At 30.5% G+C, this 24,835-nt stretch overlaps 1 protein-coding gene across 4 annotated transcripts in view; it reads left to right on the forward strand.

Annotated features, from left to right (window-relative positions):
- The window catches only part of LOC119605493, a 135,531-nt gene that overhangs the window by 35,971 nt on the left and 74,725 nt on the right, over positions 1-24,835 (forward strand). For all 4 annotated transcript variants that reach the window (XM_037958639.1, XM_037958641.1, XM_037958640.1 and 1 more), the window contains one exon: positions 12,425-13,639. In XM_037958639.1, coding sequence (XP_037814567.1) covers positions 12,717-13,639 — 923 coding nt within the window. In that variant the 5' untranslated portion in view covers positions 12,425-12,716. The remainder of the gene's footprint in view (positions 1-12,424; positions 13,640-24,835) is intronic.

The raw sequence follows: 24,835 nt of genomic DNA on the forward strand, positions 1-24,835 counted from the left end.
ACTAAAACTGAACTAGAACTGAACTAGAACTAGAACTGAACTAAAACTAAACTAGTACTTAACTAGAATTTTCGTAGAACGTTGGAAACAAAATTGATAGAATCGGAACAAAAATTTTCATGGTTAAGCTTTCCGTGTTCCAATCGCAAATATAATGTTCTCTTCACTGAACAAATTTTTTTCCTGCGTTTCAATTTCCGTGTTCAAATATTACATTCATATTACATTAAATAAAAAATGCTGCAGAAAAAAGCTAATAGTTTCAAATATTTCGTAAATGAGGAAATTTCACACCATGTTAAAGATCTAATAAAAAATCTTTAACAACAATAAAAAGAGTGTTAATGTCCGATACCTTCCCATAACTTTTTCGTTGCTTTTTTCAAAGTATTTTCCTATTTTAAAGTTTTTTTCAATATTAAAACCAAAAGTAATTAACCCATTAACATACACTTACTTACACACACCGATATTTGCGTTAAAGCTGTAACTAATTTGTTTATGATATCTTAATGCTTTTTATGATTTGAAAATATTTGAAAAAAACACATTAAATAGCTGTTGAATTTACACCTTTATTACCCAGCAGTCTTAACCGCAATTCATTATTATGTGTATAATAAAGCACCCTGATCTCAGCAAGATCATTTGCAATGATATTGTTTGATAACAAAGGAATCTTAACTACTATTGATTGCACATAAGCTTTTGGTAGTGAGAAACTGATATCTTTTAAAATTGTGTTTATCAATTATATAAGAGAAATGAAGATCCCATAAATCTTAGATATATTAAACAATAATAAGAAGATCAATTACTCTTGATTGGTTTAAGGTCTTATTTATAGGCTGTAAGAGGAATTTCTAATGATTAAAAAAATATTAATTGAAGGTTGAGGTCTAGTCTGCTTATACAGCTGTAGTTTTGTTGATTTTCAGCATTAAACCACCAGTATTAGATTGTTTTTCGGAATAAGGTCATCTATGCAGCCTAGATTTTAACAAAAAATCAACAGTTCTAGCTTAGTTTCAGTTCATTTTAGTCCAGTTCTAGTTTCAGTTCTAGTTCAGTTCTAGTTCAGTTTCTAGTTCAGTTCTAGTGTCAGTTCTAGTTCAGTTCTAGTTCAGTTCTAGTTCAGTATAGTTCAGTTCTAGTTCAGTTCTAGTTCAGTTCTAGTTCAGTTCTAGTTCAGTTACTAGTTCAGTTCTAGTTCAGTTCTAGTTCAGTTCTAGTTCAGTTAGTCAGTTCTAGTTCAGTTCTCTAGTTCAGTTCTAGTTCAGTTCTAGTTCAGTTTAGTTCAGTTCTAGTTCAGTTCTAGGTTCCAGTTCTAGTTCAGTTCTACGTTTCAGTTCTAGTTCAGTTCTAGTTCAGTTCTAGTTCAGGTCTTTCAGTTCTAGTTCAGTTCTAGTTCAGTTCTAGTTCAGTTTCTAGTTCAGTTCTAGTTCAGTTCTTAGTTCAGTTCTAGTTCAGTTCTAGTTCAGTTCTAGTTCAGTTCTAGTTCAGTTCTAGTTCAGTTCTAGTTCCAGTTCTAGTTCAGTTCTAGTTCAGTTCTAGTTTCAGTTCTAGTTCAGTTCTAGTTCAGTTCTAGTTCAGTTCTAGTTCAGTTCTAGTTCAGTTCTAGTTCAGTTCTAGTTCAGTTCTAGTTCAGTTCTAGTTCAGTTCTAGTTCAGTTCTAGTTCAGTTCTAGTTCAGTTCTAGTTCAGTTCTAGTTTCAGTTCAGTCTAGTTCAGTTCTAGTTCAGTTCTAGTTCAGTCTAGTTCAGTTCTAGTCAGTTCTAGTTCAGTTCTAGTTCAGTTCTAGTTCAGTTCTAGTTCAGTTCTAGTTCAGTTCTAGTGCAGTTCTAGTTCAGTTCTAGTTCAGTTCTAGTTTCGTCAGTTCTAGTTCAGTTCTAGTTCAGTTCTAGTTCAGTTATAGTTCAGTTCTAGTTCAGTTCTAGTTCTAGTTCAGTTCTAGTTCAGTTCTAGTTCAGTTCTAGTTCAGTTCTAGTTCAGTTCTAGTTCAGTTCTAGTTCAGTTCTAGTTCAGTTCTAGTTCAGTTCTAGTTCAGTTCTAGTTCAGTTCTAGTTCAGTTCTAGTTCAGTTCTAGTTCAGTTCTAGTTCAGTTCTAGTTCAGTTCTAGTTCAGTTCTAGTTCAGTTCTAGTTCAGTTCTAGTTCAGTTCTAGTTCAGTTCTAGTTCAGTTCTAGTTCAGTTCTAGTTCAGTTCTAGTTCAGTTCAGTTCAGAAATTTTTAATATTCTGTATTTCAATAAGCTAAAATTACTGTTAGTAGGGTATAAATTTCATGTTTCCAAAAAATCCCAAAAAACCATTATCATCATGTCAATAGGTCAATCTTGTTAAAGCCCCCTAAAATATTCAAAAAATTACGAAATAATATTTGAATATAAAAAACCTACTTAAAATTTTAAAGGCGTGTAAATATAAAAAAAAATCATAAACACAATTTACTTACCCTTTTGCCAAAAATAACAGAATAAATTCACTCTTAACGCCAAAAAATTAAGCACTGTGGGCCACAAAAAATACATAAAGATGCTAGAGATTAAGTGTTGCCAATTGTTATTGCTGATGAAACTAACCAAAATATAATGTTTGTGTTTAACATAAATATCATTTACAAACATTTTGTTTTTAGCCATTTTGGCTAAAAATCATACATTCATCCATTAAAACTTTAAGCCAGGCATTTATTGAAATAAATCAAGCGCATCCATACAATTTTAGTGTCTTCTGTACATGCGTGACATTTTGTAATCAAATTCACTCACTCACAACTTTACACTGAAATTAAACAGAAATTAAAAGGTGTTGCTTATTATTGTTTTAGAAATATGTATGTAAAGATACATATGTATGCATATTACACAATTTTGTGTTTTTTTTTATTATTTTAAAGATAAATGTGGGATTTTTTGTATTTAAATTTTTGCTAATTTGTTAAATGAAAACCGTAAGATCATTAATTGTGTAAATAAAATGTTGCAATTTGTAATTCCTTTGTACGCCTTAAAGAATGTGTCATCGTTAATTTGTATTTATCTGTCAAACAAAAAAAAATCCCAAAAAATCCAAAGTATAAATTATTTAATAAACAAATATTTGATTGAATAAAAAAATAACGCAAAAAAACAGTGATGACAAGTTAATTGGTATATTGATGAAATATTTAAGAAAAAATTTAGGTTCTATTAATATATGACAATTATATTACAAATATTTGCTGCGAATTCTCCATGCTATGTCTATTGCTTAGGCCATTTATTAGTCCATAGTTTAGTCTATCGAATAGTCTAACCACTATTATATAGTGTAGTATACAGTTTAGTCTTTCGTCTAGTTTATAGTCTAGTCTAGTCTATAGTCTAGTCTATAGCCTAGTCTATAGTCTAGTCTATAGCCTAGTCTATAGTCTAGTCTATAGTCTAGTCTATAGTCTAGTCTATAGTTTAGTCTATAGTCTAGTCTATAGTCTAGTCCATAGTCTAGTCTATAGTCTAGTCTATAGTCTACTCTATAGTCTAGTCTATAGTCAAGTCTATAGTCTAGTCTATAGTCTAGTCTATAGTCTAGTCTATAGTCTAGTCTATAGTCTAGTCTATAATCTGGTCTATAGACCAGTCTATAGCCTAATCTATAGTCTAGTCTATTGTCTAGTCTATAGTCTAGTCTATTGTCTAGTCTATAGTCTAGTCTATAGTCTAGTCTTTAGTCTAGTCTATAGTCTAGTCTATTGTCTAGTCTATAGTCTAGTCTATAGTCTAGTCTATAGTCTAGTCTATAGTTAGTCTACAGTTTAGTCTATAGTTTAGTCTATAGTCTAAGTCTAGTCTAGTCTAGTCTATAGTCTAGTCTATAGTCTAGTCTATAGTCTAGTCTATAGTCTAGTCTATAGTCTAGTCTATAGTCTAGTCTATAGTCTAGTCTATAGTCTAGTCTATAGTCTAGTCTATAGTCTAGTCTATAGTCTAGTCTATAGTCTAGTCTATAGTCTAGTCTATAGTCTAGTCTATAGTCTAGTCTATAGTCTAGTCTATAGTCTAGTCTATAGTCTAGTCTATAGTCTAGTCTATAGTCTAGTCTATAGTCTAGTCTATAGTCTAGTCTATAGTCTAGTCTATAGTCTAGTCTAGTCTAGTCTATAGTCTAGTCTATAGTCTAGTCTAGTCTAGTCTATAGTCTAGTCTATAGTCTAGTCTAGTCTAGTCTAGTCTAGTCTATAGTCTAGTCTATAGTCTAGTCTATAGTCTAGTCTATAGTCTAGTCTATAGTCTAGTCTATAGTCTAGTCTATAGTCTAGTCTAGTCTATAGTCTAGTCTATAGTCTAGTCTATAGTCTAGTCTATAGTCTAGTCTATAGTCTAGTCTATAGTCTAGTCTATAGTCTAGTCTATAGTCTAGTATATAGTCTAGTCTATAGTCTAGTCTATAGTCTAGTCTATAGTCTAGTCTATAGTCTAGTCTAATCTATAGCCTAGTCTATTGATTAATAAAAGAAAATTCTTAACTTTTTTTTCTTTAAATTTTTTTTTAACGTTTAATTTGTTTTTTAAAAACTAATTAAATTTGACTTACTACAGTTTTGAAATCAAACATAATTTATTAATTTTACGCATGATTCATTTAAATTACATTAAACATTTTCAAATTTCTAACATAAACAAATCATGTTGAATAAATATTTTAATAAAAAATTAAGAATTAAATCAAAACCTAAAAGAAACACCTTGTATTTCTTATAACTCCTTGACCAAAAATAGTCTAAAAAGCAAAAAAAATACAAAATCAACTTTAAACAGGCCAAAGCTACCACTAATAACCACCAAAGCCAATAAATTAGAAGTGCTCCTAGAATTACTAAGTAAAAAAAACTAAAAAATTCAAAATCATTGAAATTTTATTGATCGTAATTGTTAATAATAGTTTGTATTAAATTAATTTATATAAAATAAAAATTTGCTCTAAAAAGTTTTAAGATTTTTTTTTCAAATTTTAAAGGGTAATTACACAATCCCACAAAAGTGTTTATTAGCAGTCCAGTCAGTCATTCACTCGTTCACCAATTTCCACTCAGTCATGTTAGAGGCAACTAAATAACAGCCAAAGGCAGCAGCAATAACATTCATTAAACACACCAGCAAAACTACTCAGTCAACCAGGCATGCTTGCAGTCAGTCATTGCTTACAAGCCGACTTGCATGTGTGCCATGGTCACCGTGGCATAGTCAACATACTCTAGAGTAGTCGTCAACTCGTTCGTTTGATTTCTATACATTACAACCAAAACCAAACAGTAACACTTTTACAGCATCTACCACCTATTCCTTTCCCCCTCATCCTGCTTTAAAGCTTTATAACTTCGTTCTTAGTTTGAAAAGCGCCAAGTCATTTTCATATAAAAAATATGCTGTAAAATTGCATTCATTCAAGCATAAAGAGGAAAAAACAAACTTTAGACTCGACATAGACCAAAACCAACAACACGTTTAAATTTTACTGATTTGATTTTGTTTTTGTTTTACTTATTTTGGCCAATTGAATTTGTTTTTTCTTTTTCATTTTAGTAAAACTTCGTACAACAATCGCTTTAAGCCACAAATCAGGGTAATAGATTGCAATTTTTCACTTAAAAATGTTCAAGTTGTTGGAAGTTTTTTTTTAAGCTGCTGTGTTTTAGTTTTTCTTAGATGCTCTTTAAATTAAATAAGTTATTTAGAAACCAAAAAAAAATTGCTAGAGTTTTTATAAAGATTGTTGGAATGTTTTATAAAATGTACAATTTTTAATATTTTTATATAAAAAGTACTTTTTCCTGTTTAAAAAAGTATGTTTAATTTCAAGTCTATAGTCTATTTACTCTAAATACTCTAAGTCTAGTTTATAATCTAGTCTATAGTCTAGTCTATAGTCTAGTCTATAGTCTAGTCTATAGTCTAGTCTATAGTCTAGTCTATAGTCTAGTCTATAGTCTAGTCTATAGTCTAGTCTATAGTCTAGTCTATAGTCTAGTCTATAGTCTAGTCTATAGTCTAGTCTATAGTCTAGTCTATAGTCTAGTCTATAGTCTAGTCTATAGTCTAGTCTATAGTCTAGTCTATAGTCTAGTCTATAGTCTAGTCTATAGTCTAGTCTATAGTCTAGTCTATAGTCTAGTCTATAGTCTAGTCTATAGTCTAGTCTATAGTCTAGTCTATAGTCTAGTCTATAGTCTAGTCTATAGTCTAGTCAATAGTCTAGTCTATAGTCTAGTCTATAGTCTAGTCTATAGTCTAGTCTATAGTCTAGTCTATAGTCTAGTCTATAGTCTAGTCTATAGTCTAGTCTATAGTCTAGTCTATAGTCTAGTCTATAGTCTAGTCTATAGTCTAGTCTATAGTCTAGTCTATAGTCTAGTCTATAGTCTAGTCTATAGTCTAGTCTATAGTCTAGTCTATAGTCTAGTCTATAGTCTAGTCTATAGTCTAGTCTATAGTCTAGTCTATAGTCTAGTCTATAGTCTAGTCTATAGTCTAGTCTATAGTCTAGTCTATAGTCTAGTCTATAGTCTAGTCTATAGTCTAGTCTATAGTCTAGTCTAGTCTATAGTCTAGTCTATAGTCTAGTCTATAGTCTAGTCTATCTATCTAGTCTATAGTCTAGTCTATAGTCTAGTCTATAGTCTAGTCTATAGTCTAGTCTAGTCTAGTCTAGTCTATAGTCTAGTCTATAGTCTAGTCTATAGTCTAGTCTAGTCTATAGTCTAGTCTAGTCTATAGTCTAGTCTATAGTCTAGTCTATAGTCTAGTCTATAGTCTAGTCTAGTCTATAGTTTAGTCTAGTCTATAGTCGAGTCTATAGTCTAGTCTATAGTCTAGTCTATAGTCTAGTCTATAGTCTAGTCTATAGTCTAGTCTATAGTATAGTCTATAGTCTAGTCTATAGTCTAGTCTATAGTCTAGTCTATAGTCTAGTCTGTAGTCTAGTCTATAGTCTAGTCTATAGTCTAGTCTATAGTCTAGTCTATAGTCTAGTCTATAGTCTAGTCTATAGTCTAGTCTATAGTCTAGTCTATAGTCTAGTCTATAGTAGTCTATAGTCTAGTCTATAGTCTAGTCTATAGTCTAGTCTATAGTCTAGTCTATAGTCTAGTCTATAGTCTAGTCTATAGTCTAGTCTATAGTCTAGTCTATAGTCTAGTCTATAGTCTAGTCTATAGTCTAGTCTATAGTCTAGTCTATAGTCTAGTCTATAGTCTAGTCTATAGTCTAGTCTATAGTCTAGTCTATAGTCTAGTCTATAGTCTAGTCTATAGTCTAGTCTATAGTCTAGTCTATAGTCTAGTCTATAGTCTAGTCTATAGTCTAGTCTATAGTCTAGTCTATAGTCTAGTCTATAGTCTAGTCTATAGTCTAGTCTATAGTCTAGTCTATAGTCTAGTCTATAGTCTAGTCTATAGTCTAGTCTATAGTCTAGTCTATAGTCTAGTCTATAGTCTAGTCTATAGTCTAGTCTATAGTCTAGTCTATAGTCTAGTCTATAGTCTAGTCTATAGTCTAGTCTATAGTCTAGTCTATAGTCTAGTCTATAGTTCTAGTCTATAGTCTAGTCTATAGTCTAGTCTATAGTCTAGTCTATAGTCTAGTCTATAGTCTAGTCTATAGTCTGTCTATAGTCTAGTCTATAGTCTAGTCTATAGTCTAGTCTATCGTCTAGTCTATAGTCTAGTCTATAGTCTAGTCTATAGTCTAGTCTATAGTCTAGTCTATAGTCTGTCTATAGTCTAGTCTATAGTCTAGTCTATAGTCTAGTCTATAGTCTAGTCTTAGTCTAGTCTATAGTCTAGTCTATAGTCTAGTCTATAGTAGTCTATAGTCTAGTCTTCTAGTCTAGTCTATAGTCTAGTCTATAGTCTAGTCTATAGTCTAGTCTATAGTCTAGTCTATAGTCTAGTCTATAGTCTAGTCTATAGTCTAGTCTATAGTCTAGTCTATAGTCTAGTCTATAGTCTAGTCTATTAGTCTATAGTCTAGTCTAGTCTATAGTCTAGTCTATAGTTCTAGTCTATAGTCTAGTCTATAGTCTAGTCTATAGTCTAGTCTATAGTCTAGTCTATAGTCTAGTCTATAGTCTAGTCTATAGTCTAGTCTATAGTCTAGTCTATAGTCTAGTCTATAGTCTAGTCTATAGTCTCGTCTATAGTCGTCTATAGTCTAGTCTATAGTCTAGTCTATAGTCTAGTCTATAGTCTAGTCTATAGTCTAGTCTATAGTCTAGTCTATAGTCTAGTCTATAGTCTAGTCTATAGTCTAGTCTATAGTCTAGTCTATAGTCTAGTCTATAGTCTAGTCTATAGTCTAGTCTATAGTCTAGTCTATAGTCTAGTCTATAGTCTAGTCTATAGTCTAGTCTATAGTCTAGTCTATAGTCTAGTCTATAGTCTAGTCTATAGTCTATAGTCTAGTCTATAGTCTAGTTATAGTCTAGTCTATAGTCTAGTCTATAGTAGTCTAGTCTATAGTCTAGTCTATAGTCTAGTCTATAGTCTAGTCTATAGTCTAGTCTATAGTCTAGTCTATAGTCAGTCTATAGTCTAGTCTATAGTCTAGTCTATAGTCTAGTCTATAGTCTAGTCTATAGTCTAGTCTATAGTCTATAGTCTAGTCTATAGTCTAGTCTATCGTCTAGTCTATAGTCTAGTCTATAGTCTAGTCTAGTCTATAGTCTAATCTATAGTGTAGTCTACCAGTCTGCTCTGGAAACTAAGTACCAAGTACTTTTTAGGTGCCTTATATACCAAATTCAATCAATCAACACCAAACAGTAGCTGCTACATTAATTGCCATCTCATTATGTTGCCCATGAGCAAATACCCTCCTTTTTGCAGCTCTAGCCGAGTGATTGTCGTCTTTCGAGCTAAATGTCTGTCTAAAGGTATTTAATTTTTTTGTTGGTTTTTTTAAACTTCTTTATAAAATAATTTCCGTTTAAGTTGCAGTTTTTGCTTTTCAACCATTCACCAAATGTGTCAATAATGCATGATGCATGTAGTGTTTAAATGACGGAGACTTTGTATCAATGAATGAAATGAATCTATGGAATAGCAAAAACAACAACTGCATTCTATTAGCAAAAAATGTGTACATTTTAGTTACATACTAGTTGAATACCTTTAGAGGTTTGAATGTAATTTATTTACCTTCATACATCTGTCCAAAAAGCATTTAGCCAAACTGTTGACATCTCTACAAAGAAGCTTAATTAAAGTACATAGTAGATATTTTGGTTTATGGCAGGGCCAAACCAAAAAAGCGCAATAGGTCACAAATGTGAACGGGTTGAAATGAACATTGGCGTATGATGAATGTGAGGAAGTTTATTGCAACATGATTTACGATTACTTAGAGTTAAAGTGCAATTTATTAAAGAGTCTTTATAATTTGTTCATTTAACGTAATTTTTGTGATAAATGGCTTGAGAAGCGTAAGCTTGGGGTTTCCTAATTGAATTATTTTTTGTAATCTTATAATTACTCAATTTAAGTTTTTATTTTCTAATAAAAAACCCATTAAAATTACACACTAAATGTGTGAAAATAGACAAGTTTAAGTAGATTTATCTTTAGCTGGATATAGTTGCTGCTGAATCAGTTTAGTTTAACCAACATCCGCCTTAAAACAAATGATGAAATGAAATTATAGCAAAAGAAAGACTATTATTACAGCCAATAATGGTTGGCTGTTGTTTTTGTTTGTCTATGTTGCCTCAGTTGTCATTCTGTGTGGAAAATCTGGACACTTGAAACGTGTTTTTCTTTTGCAACACAGCGTTGTGGCATTAAGAAGGAATACAAAAACAAACAAAAAACTCGGGTGTTGTGTGCAACACATTTTCCTCCTCTTTTTTAATGAAAATGAAATTGAGCAAACTCCCGGTGACATAAAGTAGTTGGGAAATATTTAATAATGGGAATCATAGAGATAAAAGTGAAATAGATATATAAATTGTTTTAAAACATTGTGACACTTTGTGTTTGGAGGAATAACGGGGAAAAGTAGACAAAAAATACAAAAGTAGAATGTCCATGGAATGAACTATGACTAGACTATAAACTAAACTATAAACCAGAATATAGACTAGACTGTAGACTAGATTATAGACTAGACTATATACTTGATTATGGAACAGACTATACACTAAACTATGGACTAGTCCATGGACTTGACTATCGATTATACTATGGACTTTAGTATCGATTAAGCTAAAGTCTGGACTATGGACTAGAGATGGACTAAGCTATGGACTAAACTATGGGCTGGACTAGACAATGGACTAAACTATGGACTAGACTAGACTATGAACCCGATTAGACTATGGATTAGACTATAGATTCGAATACAGACTAGACTATAGACCACACTATAGACTCGACTACACTATAGACTAGACTATAGACTCGACTATAGACTAGGCCATAAACTCGACTGTAGACTCCACTATAGACTCGACTATAGACTCGACTATAGACTCGACTATAGACTCGACTATAGACTCGACTATAGACTCGACTTTAGACTCGACTATAGACTCGACTATAGACTCGACTATAGACTCGACTATAGACTAGACCATAGACTAGAATATAGACTAGACTAAAGACTTGACTATAGACTAGACTAAAGACTCGACTATATACTCGCCTATAGGCTAGGGTATAGACTAGACTATAGACTGGACTAAGGACTATTCTATGGACTAGTCTATAAAATAATTGTCGACAAGTCTATGGCTAGTCTATAGACTAGACTATAAACTAGTCTTTGAACTAGACTATAGGCTAGTCTATGGACTATACTATAAACTAGCTTATGGAATAGACCTAAGACTAGTCTATGGACTAGACTACTGATTAGACTATGGACTGATCCATTGATTAGACTATAGACTAGACTTTATTCTCGAATATAGACTAGAATATATGACTAGACTATAACTAGACTATAAACCAGACTATATACTAGACTATACACTAGAATATAGACTAGAATATAGACTTGACTATAGATTAGAATATAGACTAGACTATAGACTAGACTATAAACTAGACTATATACTTGATTATAGACTAGACTTTACACTAGACTACAGACTAGACTATAGATTAGACCATGGACTTGAGTATCGACTATACTATGGACTTTACTATCGATTAGACTAAAGTCTAGACTATAGACTAGAGATGGACTAAGCTATGAACTAAACTAGTCTATGGACTAAACTATGGACTAGACTAGACTAGACTATGAACCCGATTAGGCTATAGACAAGACTATAGACTTGAATATAGACTAGACCACGCTATAGACTCGATTACACTATAGACTTGACTATAGACTCGACTATAGACTCGACTATAGGCTCGACTATCGACTCGACTGTTGACTAGACTATAGACTCGACTATAGGCTAGATTATATACTACACTATAGACTAGACTATCGACTCGACTATAGACTAGGCTATAGACTCGACTATAGACTCGTCTGTAGGCTAGAGTATATACTCGTCTATAGGCTAGACTATATACTCGTCTATAAGCTAGACTATAGGATAGACTATAGACTGGACTATAGAATAGACTAGACTAGACTAAGGACTAATCTATGGACTAGTCTATAAACTAGTTGTCGACAGTAATATATGCTAGTCTATGGACTAGACTATAAGCTAGTCTTTGGACTAGACTATAGACTAGTCTATGGACTAGACTATAAACTAATCTATGGAATAGACCTTAGACTAGTCTATGAACTAGACTATGGATTTGACTATGGACGGATCTATTGATTAGACTATAGACTAGACTATAGTCTCGAATATAGACTATAGACTCAACTATAGACTAGACTATAGTCTCGAATATAGACTATAGACTCAACTATAGACTAGACTATAGACTCGACTATAGACTTGACTATAGACTAGACTATAGACTCGACTATAGACTGGACTATAGACTCGACTATAGACTAGACTCTATACTCGACTATAGACTAGACTAATCTATTCTGTAGTCTATGAACTAGTTGTTGACAAGACTATATGCTAGTCTATGGACTAGACTATAAACTTGTCTATGGACTAGACTATAGACTAGTCTATGGACTAGACCATACACTATTCTATGGACTAGTCTTGTCCATAGGCTACGGATTGGGATATAGACTAAGATATTGACTGGACCATGGACTAGACTATCGACTAGGTTACGACTAAACTATGGACTAGACTATGGATTAGACTAGTAATTGTAATTTTAGATTAAATTTTCCCAAAAAACAATCAAATATTTATATAAAATTTATTATAAACACTACTAAAAAAAAACTCTACAAAACTTTAAAGAAAAACTACATTTTAAAACTTTTCCATTTCCATATTATTTTTACAGAAAGAAAACCAACCCACACGAGAGCCTTTCACATTCCTCAAACTTTCCTACAAAAATATTAAAACGAAAATATACCAGCAACCTAAAAATCCCTCTTAAAACACTCCAAAATCCCTGGTTACAACAACAACAACATTTACTCAACACAAAAACAAAAAAGAAAATTTTACAATAAACATCTTCTAATCCAAAGCCAACTCAATGAAGTTTGAAAATTAAAATCAATTTATTAAACATTTTTCACAAATAAACAACGACGTAACTTTCCTCCAAACATTCAAGGAAAAAAATAATGCCAATTTACCATAAAACCCCACCTTCAACGGGAGGAAATCATAATACGGCAGAAATTGATTATCATACCTCGGAAGCAGCCAAAGTTAAACGAACACGTGAGCAGGCATATTTCAACTCTTATGATTTCGATGCAATTGAAGTGTTGCCCTACGATGACGAAGAGGATGAAGATGATGAGAGAAGAGCGAATAAAAGGGAAAGAGATCGTAGACAAAATGGTGGAAAGCAAATAATGCAAACACCACAATTAAGCACGCAGCAAAAGCATCATCATCATCAGCAACAACAGCATCATCAGCAGGAGCACTTGAAACCTCAGAAAATTTCAAATCATAGTTTTAGTGCTGGCAGTTCAAGTAGTAATAGTTTTATGGTTGATAATCATCAGCAACCACAACAACAACATCAACAACATACTCTTCATCATGTCAATGGCAAATATAATCCCTCTCTGTACTTGCAACGTATTACGGGCATATTTGCAACCAAAACCAACAAGCAGCAGCAGCATCAACAGCGCAATGGTGGTGTGGGTAGTGTTAGTGCTGGTGCTGGTGTTAACAGCAACGATATTGCTTTGGGTCATGATAATAAACATTTAAAATTGTCATCCTCTGAAACATCATCCACATCATTGTCTTCCTCTTCTATCGTTGAAGAGATTGTCAATGTTGATAGTGTGGGCAGTGAAGGTGATGTTGTTGTTGGTGGTGGTGTCATTGCCACTGGCAATGGTCTTGGTAATAGAGCTGTAGCATCAATAGAATCTACTAGAGATGTCATTTCCAGCACACGTACAACAGGCAATGTTGCTGGTGCGGATTCCCCTGTAACTGCTGTTACAACAGTTGCCGCCACCACTACTGCTGGTAACGGTGGCAATTTTTTGTTACCTCGAGCCATGCTTAAATACCAAAGGTAGGAGATGAAAATTACGTTTTTTTTTTTTCTTGTGGTCAAATTTAATATTCTCAAGAATATTTAATTTTGATTTGAGGAAAAATATAAATATGAAAACAGCAAAATTTGTTTGTCTATCTTGTGACCAAAATCTCTTGGGGGGATTTTTTTGCGTAAATAAAAATCTATTTAAGATTGATATGAATTAAGTTGAGATTAATTATTTTTATAGTTTGTATTTCTAGGAGAATTGCAAATGTATGTCGAAGGACTCCAATTGTTTACAATTTAGATATATGTTATTATAGACTATGAACCAGACTATGGATTAGTCTATGGACTAGACTATGGTCTAGACTATGGATTAGATTATGGACTAGTCTAAATTGCAGTCTATTGACTAGTGTGTCTACTAGACTATGAACTAATCTTTAGACTAAATAATAGACTACACTATGGACTTAGCTATGAAGTAGTCTATGGACTAGACTACTGAGCAGCCTATGAACTAGACTATGGACTACTCTAGGGAGCAGACTATGGAATAAACTATGGATTAGATTATGGACTAGTCTAAACGGCTGATTATTGACTAGTGTGTCTACTAGACTATGGATTAGCCTATGGACTAGCCTATGGACTAGACTATGGACTAGACTATGGACTAAACTATGGACTAGACTATGGACTAGACTATGGACTAGACTATGGACTAGACTATGGACTAGACTATGGACTAGACTATGGAATAGACTATGGACTAGACTATGGAATAGACTATGGACTAGACTATGGACTAGACAATGGACTAGTCTATAGACTAGACAATGGACTAGTCTATGGACTAGACAATGGACTAGTCTATGGACTAGACAATGGACTAGTCTATGGACTAGACAATGGACTAGTCTATGGACTAGACAATGGACTAGTCTATGGACTAGACAATGGACTAGTCTATGGACTAGACAATGGACTAGTCTTTAGACTAGACTATGGACTAGTCTATGGACTAGACTATGAACTAGTCTTTGGACTAGACTATGAACTGGTCTATGGACTAGACTATGGACTAGTCTATGGTTTAGACTATGGACTAGACTATTGATTCGTCTATGGACTAGACTATGGACTAGTCTATGGACTAGACTATGGACTAAACAATGAACTAGACTATAGACTAATCTATGGATTAGACTATTGACTAGTCTATCGACTAGAAAATGGACTAGACTACGAACTAAACTATGGAGTAGACTCCGAACTAGACTGTGGACTAAACTACAGACTAGACTACGGACTAGACTATTGACTAGTGTGTGTACTACACTATAGATTAGTCTATGGATTAAACTATATATTAGTCTAAGGACTAGACTACTGGCTAGTCCATAGACTAGACTGTGGACTAGACTTGGGACTAGTCTAGGGATTAGACTATGGCATAAACTTTAAACTAGGCTATAGACCATGGACTAGACTGTCGATTATGGTCTAGCCTATGGACTAGACTATGACCTAGACTTTAGGCTAGAAAATAGACTAGACTATAGGCTTAACTATGTACTAGTCTACGGACCAGATTATGGACTAGTCTATGGACTAGACTACGAACTAGACTATGAACTAAACTATGCATTAGACTACGGACTAGACTATTAACTAGTCTGTGGACTAGACTATGGAATAGACTTTAGACTAGTCTATGGATTACACTATGTACTAGACTAAGGTCTAGTCTATAAACTATAATATGGACTAGTCTAGGGATTAGACTATAGGCTAAACTTTAAACTAGATTATAAACTAGGCTATGAACTAGACTGTAGATTATGGTCTAGTTTATGGACTAGACTGGACTTTAGACTAGAAAATAGACAAGATTATGGATTAGACTATAGACTTAAGTATGGACTAGTCAACGGACCAGACTATGGACTAGTCTATGGACAAGACTATGGACTAGTCAATAGGCTAGACTATAGACTAGATTATGGACTAGCCAATAGACTAGTCAATAGACTCGACTCTAGACTAGACTATGGACTAGTCAATGGTCTACATTTTGGACTAGCTATAGTCTAGACTAGACTGTGTACTAGATTGTGTACCAGATCATAAACTAGACTTTGGACGAGTCTAAAGACTAGACTATGGAATAGACTAGACTAAGGATTAGAGTAGGACTAGACTATAGAGAAAAATAGAATTTTTAGTTTTTAGTGAAAAATCGAAATTTTAGTGAAAAATCGAATTTTTAGTGAAAAATCGAAATTTTAATGAAAAATTTAATTTTTAGTGATAAATCGAATTTTTAGTGAAAAATCGCAATTTTAATGAAAAATCTAATTTTTAATGAAAAATCGAATATTTAGAGAAAAATCAAAATTTTATTGAAAAATCGAATTTTAAGTAAAAAATCGAATATTAAGTAATAAATCGAATATTAAGTAAAAAATCGAATTTTGAGTGAAAAATCAATTTTTTAGTGAAAAATCATATCTTTAGTGAAAAATCGAATTTTGAGGGAAAAATCAATTTTTAGTGAAAAATCGAATTTTTGAAGGAAAAACACAATTAAATTTAAAATCTAGGAAAATCCTTATTCAGCGATTTCACTGAGAAATGGTGTAAGCTTTTTTTTACATTATCTTAAGTAGCGTGTCGTTTTAAACAAATTAAAATGAAATATTGAAACAATTCTTGCAGCTGCAAATCACCTTACAATAAAACAAAAGTTTTAACAAATAAAAATATGGAAAAAAAAACTAAACAAAAAGGGTATGAAAAAAACAATTTTTATAATCACACTTAATTAAGACAAATGTTAAACAATAATGACATTAAGCATGCGACAATTTACATTAACTGACTGCCGAAATTCTGGGCTAAACAAAAAGATACCGCAGACAATGCTTAACAAAACACATATAAAAATAAAAACTTTTTAAAGTAGTTAAGATTTTAACAAAGAAAAAAATTTATTTAAAAAACATGACAGTTTCATTAAATGAATTCTAGATGAATTTTTCATTTTTATTTACTCAGAGTCCATTTTGGCCTTTAACGCCAAAAACGCCAACAAAATTAATTGTTTATGAAGGATATTTAAAAATAAAAGAGCTTTTAAGGACAGTAGATATTAAAGAAATAAAGATAAATTTTTCTTGACATCTAGACACATTTGTTTATAATTCCGCTTGTTTTTGATACACTTTCAATTTTTAGTGTTTGTTTAAAGAATACTTAATCGGTTTGCAGTTTATGTAAATTAATTTTATTATAATTATTTGCATTTAATGTTGTTATTGGTTGTGTAGTATTATTAGTTTTTTTTTTCTTTTGGGAGGTTATTTTTTAACACTTGTTTGGACTTTCCATACATCACTCTACTCATGTAGAATTTTTAATTAATTGTTTGTTTTTTTTTTATTGATCGATTTTTATGGTCAATCATTGAGTAAGTTGTTGTGGGCGCTTAAAGTTATTTTCATTCGAATCACTGTTTAATGATTATTGTGTAATTAATTAAAATAAATTGAATGGCATGAGGTCAAGTTTAATTTGAATTACTTTTGGCAATATTTAGGCAATTTTTATTGGATTTGTGGAATGGAATGCAGTTTTTTAATTTAGCTTTATGGTAGAGAAGCTTTTTTGTGGGGTGCTCAAAATAACTTTTCTTTATGTTAACGTTTTTTGTGCAAAATTTTTAGTAAAAAAAGCTTTTTTGTGTTAAAGCTTTTTCTAAGAAAGTTCTTTGTCAGAAATCGTTTTGTGACAAAGCTTTCTGTGAGAAAGCTTTATTGCAGAGAAGCTTTTTTGTGGATTGGTCAAAACAACTTTTCTTTATAAAACCTGTATTGTGAAAAGTCTTTTGTAAAAAAAGCTTTTTTTGTGGTAAAGCTTTTTTTAAGAAAGCTTTTTGTGATACAACTTTTTGTTAGAAAGTTTTTGAGTGAGAAAGCTTTTTTGTTAGAAAGCTTATTTTTTTTTTGAAAAAGCTTTAAGTGAGAAATTTATTTGTGAGAAAGCTTTTTTGTATATGAGTCAAAAAAACTTTTCTTTAAGAAAACATTTTTTGTGAAAAGCCTGTTGTAAAAAAAGCTTTTTGTGGGAAAACTTTTTGAGATAAAGCTTTATGTGATAAAGCCTTTTGTTATAAAGCTTTTTAGTGAGAAAACTTTTTTGTTAGAAAGCTTTTTTGGGAAAGCTTTTAAGTGAAACATTTCTTTGTGAGAAAGCTTTTTTGTATGAGAGTAAAAAAAATTTTCTTTAAAAAAACATTTTTTGTCAAAAGCTTTTTGTGGGACAACTTTTTGTGAGAAAACCTAAAAGCTTTTTGTGAGAAAGTTTTTTAGTAAGAAAGCTCTTTGTGAGAAAGCTTTTTATAAAAAAGCTTTTTGAGGAAATGTTTTTTTTTAATTTTCTTTTTGCAAAAATAATCAAATTTTTTAAGAAAAAGAATTAGTAAAAAAGCTTTTTGTAGCTTTTACAAAAAATTATGAAGAAAAGCTATTTTAGAAAAAACGCAAAGTTTTTTTTATTAACAATATTTGGTAGAAAAGTTTTTCATAAAAAAATTTAAAAAAAAGCTTTTCATGGAAAAACAAAGTCTTTATTTTTTAAAAAAAGTTGTTTTAGGGAAAAGATCTTGCGAAAACACTATTTCACGAAAAAAAAAATATTTTTGACAAAAAGTTCCATAAAAACTTTTTACAAACATATATCTTATTAAAAAGGTTTTTTATGAAAAATATTTTTTATTAAAGCTTTTTTATGAAAAAGTATTTTTGCACAAAAGCGTTTTTGTAAAAAATATTTACCAACAAACTTTTGGTAGAAAAGCTTTTCCCGAAAAAAGGACTCTTCATAAAAAAGCTTTTATAGAAAAAGTTTTCACAAAATATTTTAAATGGGAAAAATAATTTTTGCTTATTTACTAAAACGCTTTTTTTGTGAAAAAGCATTTTCTTTTAAAGTATTTTTTATGAAGAAGCTTTTTTTCGAAACAGTATTTTAAGCTTCTCTTTATCACAAAAGAGAAAAAAAAAATATATTTTTTTAATGTGTCTTTTTATGAAAAAGCTTTTTGTAAAAAAGTAAAAAAGCTTTTTAAATTAAGTTTGCAGTTTTTTTAACAAATTTTGACATAAAGCTTTTTTAGGTAGAAGGTCTTACGAAAATACATTTTCCAAAAATATAAATTTTTACAAAGATTTCATTAAACAAAAAGTTTTGTAGAAAAGCTTTTTTTCTTAAAAAGCTTTTTATGGAAAAAAACTTTCTAATATTTTTTACACAAAGAAGCTTTTTAAGAAAAAGCTCTTTTTATAAAAAGTTTTCCTTAAAAAGCTTTTTATGGGAAAAAGCTTTCTAACATTTTTTTATAAAAGTTCATTTTTATGCAAAAACTTATTCATGCTTTTTTATGAAAAGGATTGTTTTAAGAAAAAGCTTTTTTCGATAAATTGTTCTTTGCTTCAAATAAATTTTGAGGTTATAAATTGTTTTTCTACAATATCATCATGATAAACAAGTAGAAAAAAAAAAACATAAATTTCTTTAAATATTTTTTTTTGTAAAGAAAATTACAATGACATGCAATAATATTGCTCATAATTATAACAGCAACAAAAAATATATTGCATTTTACTCTATTTTCGCTCTGGCTTTAGTTGAAGGTCTTTAACAGGACGTAAAAAAATATCAGCATGGATTCATACTTGAATTCATTTAAGTACTTAAAGGTGTTTTATCCATACTGATTACCAAACATTAACAGTAAGAGTAACACGAACATCATAATCATCATTACAGTCATGAGCATTAATAACATTATCGTTCTCAATTTATTTATCCATCCATATTCCAAAACACCAACCGCATAAACTAGCAGCGAGCAGCAAGAGGCCATTAAGGAAATTTGTTTTTGTGTGAAGGTGCTTTTGAAAATTGACCATTATTCAGTATTTGGCGGTTTGTTTGCTGCTTGCTGTTCTTATTTCATTATCTCATTGTAATCCATTGTAGTTATAGAAAGGTTTAAGTTGTGGCTGCTGCGCTACCTGTTAATGATGTTTCTGTAATGATGATGTTAATGGCGGCGATGATGATGCTGAGTTGCTTTTGAAATGATTAATATTTAAACATGCAATTTTTAAACTAATTTTATTATAGTCATGATGAAGGGTGAACAATGTTACAACTAATGAAGATTAAATAGTGTAATTAAATGCAATTTGTTTAAAAGAAGGATAAAAATTAATAAATTTATTATATTAAAATGGAATTTTTATTCTTATGAGTTGTATAAATAGTATATTTTTATCACTTTTTTACGAAAAGCTTTCATATAAACCCTTTAATTAAAAAGCTTTCATCACAAACTTTGTATTAACAAACTTTTTTTCAGGAGAACATTTCCTTATTACAATTTAAAAGTCATTATGATTAAGAAAGCTTTAATAATTAAAAATCTTTTTTGCCAAAATATATTTTCATTAGAAAAGCTTTTTTTAGCAGATAAGAACTTTTTACAAGTATTTTTCAATAATTAAAGCTTTTTCAAAAATAAACGTTTTTAACAGATTAAAGCTTTTGTCAAATAAAAAAATAAAAACGTTAAAAAACTTTTTCAAAATAAAAGACCTTTCAAAAGTGTTTTTTTTTTAATAAAAGCTTTTTCACGAAAAAAGCTTTTCAAGAAAATAAAAGCATTTTTCATAAAATAAATTTGTTTTTCTTACAAATAAAAGCTTTCAGAAGGTTTTTTTTAAAATTAAAGCACTTGCACAAATAAGAGCTTTTTTCTAGTAAACGAAAATTATATTCACAAACAAATTTTTTTAAATAAAAGCTTTTGTCGCTAAAAAGCATTCTAGAAATAAAAACTTTCAAATGTTTTTTTTCAAAAATAAAAGCATTTTCATAAATAAAATCGTTTTTAACAAAAAGGAGCTTATCCAAAAACTATTTTTACAAAATACAGATTTTTCACAAGTAAATTTTTTTCTTAAAAAGGCTTTTTAACAAATAATAAAGTTTTTTTTTTTTCAAAAATAAAAGCTTTTCGAAAGGTTTTTTCATAAAATAAATTTGTTTTTCATACAAATAAAAGCTTTCAAACGCTTTTCTAAAAAAATGAAAGCTCTTTCATAAATAAGAGCTTTTTTCTAGTAAACAAAAAATATTTTCAAAAACAAAAGTTTTGTTTAATAAAAGCTTTTGTCGCTAAAAAAGGATTCTAGAAATTAAAACTTTTCAAAAGTTTCTTTTCGAAAATAAAAGCATTTTTATAAATTAAAGCTTTTTTAACAAGTGGGAGCTTATCCAAAAACAATTGTTACAAAATACATATTTTACACGAGTAATTTTTTTTCTAAAAAAAATGTTTTTAACAAAAAAAAGTTTTATTCCAAAAATAAAAGTTTTTTTTTCAAAAATAAAAGCTTTTCTAGTGCTTTTTTCAAAAATAAAAACTTTTATACAAAAAAAAAAGCTTTTTTCAAAAATAAAAGCTTTTATAAAAATAAAATCTTTTTTCAATAATAACAGCTTTTATAAAAATAAAAGCTTTTTCCAAAATAATAGCTTTTGTACAAAGAAGTTCTACAAAAACAAAAAATAAACGTTTTTCAAAAATAAAAGCTCTATCAACAACTTTTTTTAAAAAGTTAAAGCATTTCTGAAAATTAAAGCTTTTCTAGAGAGATTTTTCAAAAACTTTTTTCCATAAATGAAAGTTTTCTTTTTATAAAAGCTTAGAAATCAAAATTTTTCAAATAACGAAAAAGCTGTTTAAAAAACATATTCCTTTAAAAAATAAAAGCTTTTTCAATATGAAAGCTTTACCACAAACTTTTTTAAAAAGTTAAAGCATTTCTGCAAATTAAAGCTTTTCTAAAGATATTTTTCGAAAACTTTTTCCATGAATGACAAAGTTTTCTTTTTATAAAAGCTTAGAAACCAAAATTTTCCAAAAGCTTTTTCAGAAATATCAGAACTTTAAGCTTATTAGAAAATTGTTTTTTTTTTTTTTTTTTTTGTTAAAAAAAGCTTTACCAAAAACGGTTCTCTAAAATAAAAGCTTTTAAAAAGTTTTTCAAAAATAAAAGTTTTTCCAAAAAAATCTTTTTTTTTAAGTTTACCAAAAACTGTCCCCACAAACTTGTGGCGCAAATAAATGTGTTTTCTTTTATTTTATAAATAAAAGCTTTTGACACACAAAAAGTATTGTTAAAAAATAAATGTTTTAATTTTGCCTGGAAACTATTTTTACAAAATAATATTGTTTCACAAATAAAAATAAAACATTTTCATAAAAAGCTTTATTAATTTACATATAAAAAATTAACCGTTTAATTTACACAGAAATATTTGATAAAAACCAGCATTTAGCGCTTAAGTGTTGTTGGTATTTATCTTTAATGGTTTCTACACTGGGTCATTGAAAACTCTGCTTAGTTGTATATTTTCCTTTTAATAAAATATTTATTTGAAAAATTTTAAAAATTCTTTTATTTTTGTGGCAAAAAACAAAAAACAATTATCTTTGGTCATACATCAAGATCAAGTGGCAATCGACAATTTTATTGTAATGCTAAATTATGTATAATTGTGGCAGCTGTTATAAAAAGATGTGCTACATGGAATGTTGTAAATTAAACAACAACTAGCAACAGCAATAATATTTGCAATCAATTTACTACTACTGGTTGGTATAGAAAACAACAACAACAAAAAGACTGTTTGCATAAAATGACGTTGAACATCTGAAATTTATGTAGAATCATAAAGAGGTGAAGGTTGGCGACAGGCGCCTAACTATAAACTCTATGTTTAAGTAAAAACACATAAATGCCAAATACATGCATATGTATATGCTAGCATATTTACAACTTAAACTCTAGTAGTAAATATGCTACAGTGAGCATGTGTGTGTAAATGTTGAAAATAAATAAACTTGAACTTTGCCAAAAAAAATTTAAAATTATGAATGAACAGCAAAAGAAGAAGAAGAAGCAGATTACACAAATATTCATTAACATTTAGCTAAATATGTTTTATGTGACAACAGCACGCACTGGCGTCACAGCAACAACAGCAGCAGCAAAAGTGGAAACACGCATAATAATAATACGCACACTGTCATTTCAATGCAAACAACTAAGATGAACTTCAATGGAATGTCAGTGGGCAGCAGCATGTGGCTTTACCAAGATGTTAATAAACATCCTCCGGAAGTTTAAATAAAACTTGGCTTAACACTGGCACCATAACGCTAAAAATCTTCTTTAAAACTAGTAATTGCCTTAATTTTTTAAGTTGGTGGCAAGAAATTGAAAATTGAGAAGGATGATGTATGATAATGTTGGTTTTTAGTTGGTTGACTCGGTCGGTTGGCCATTGCAACAGCAATTGAATGTTATTGACATAAATCGTGTTTATGTCATTGTTGTTATTGTTCATTCATTCAAAATTCTATGCAGCTTTTTTCTAAACCTCTCTTGTCGTTATTTTTTTTTTTCCAATACAAAGCCACCAATCACCGCCAAATCGCCAAGACAGGCGAACAGAATATTACAACATATTACAACAATAACAACAACAGCAAATAGATAAAAAATCACTGTCCATATTAGAGGTCTTGATGACAAAGACCTTAGAGTCATGTTAGTTGGCATATTATTGTTAGATGCAATCAGTTTTATGTCGTTGTTGTTACTGTATAGAGCTATTGCATTTTTACTACAACTGAAATGGTTAAGGGAAAAAGTGAATTCTTAAAAAAAACTTCTTGACGAAAAACTTTGTTGTATATTAGGTTTTTATATAAAAAGAGTTTATTTACAAAAAGCTTCTGTAAACTTTCTCCAGCTAAAACTTTTATCAAAGCTTTTTCTTTAAATAAACTTTTATCAGGAAAATACATTTCGTTCTAAAAGCTTTTTTGTAGACAAGCCAGACCGACGAACTAGAACAGAATTTGAACTGAACTAGAACTGAACTAGAACTGAACTAGAACTGAACTAGAACTGAACTAGAACTGAACTAGAACTGAACTAGAACTGAACTAGAACTGAACTAGAACTGAACTAGAACTGAACTAGAACTGAGACTTGAACTGAACTAGAACTGAACTTGAACTGAACTAGAACTGAACTAGAACTGAACTAGAACTGAACTAGAACTGAACTAGAACTGAACTAAAACTGAACTAGAACTGAACTAGAACTGAACTAGAACTGAACTAGAACTGAACTAGAACTGAACTAGAACTGAACTAGAACTGAACTAGAACTGAACTAGAACTGAACTAGAACTGAACTAGAACTGAACTAGAACTGAACTAGAACTGAACTAGAACTGAACTAGAACTGAACTAGAACTGAACTAGAACTGAACTAGAACTGAACTAGAACTGAACTAGAACTGAACTAGAACTACTAGAACGAACGAGAACTGAACTAGAACTGAACTAGAACTGAACTAGAACTGAACTAGAACTGACTAGAACTGAACTAGAACTGAACTAGAACTGAACTGAACTAGAACTGAACTAGAACTGAACTAGAACTGAACTAGAACTGAACTAGAACTGAACTAGAAATGAACTAGAACTGAACTAGAACTGAACTAGAACTGAACTAGAACTGAACTAGAACTGAACTAGAACTGAACTAGAACTGAACTAGAACTGAACTAGAACTGAACTAGAACTGAACTAGAACTGAACTAGAACTGAACTAGAACTGAACTAGAACTGAACTAGAACTGAACTAGAACTGAACTAGAACTGAACTAGAACAGAACTGAACTAGAACTGAACTAGAACTGAACTAGAACTGAACTAGAACTGAACTAGAACTGAACTAGAAACTGAACTAGAACTGAACTAGAACTGACTAGAACTGAACTAGAACTGAACTAGAACTGAACTAGAACTGAACTAGAACTGAACTAGAACTACTGAACTAGAACTGAACGAGAACTGAACTAGAACTGGAAAAACTAGAACTGAACTAGAACTGAACTAGAACTGAACTAGAACTGAACTAGAAAATGAACAGAACTGAACTAGAACTGAACTAAACTGAACTAGAACTGAAACTAGGAACTGAAACTAGAACTGAGCTAGAAACTAGACTGACTAGAAATGAACTAGAAATGAACTAGAAACTGAACTAGAACTGAACTAGAACTGAAACTAGA

The sequence above is a fragment of the Lucilia sericata genome, unplaced genomic scaffold (assembly GCF_015586225.1).
Source record: "Lucilia sericata isolate MDLA Ls3-8-SP2 unplaced genomic scaffold, ASM1558622v1 Contig000491F_arrow, whole genome shotgun sequence".
Taxonomy (NCBI): Eukaryota; Metazoa; Arthropoda; class Insecta; order Diptera; family Calliphoridae; genus Lucilia; species Lucilia sericata.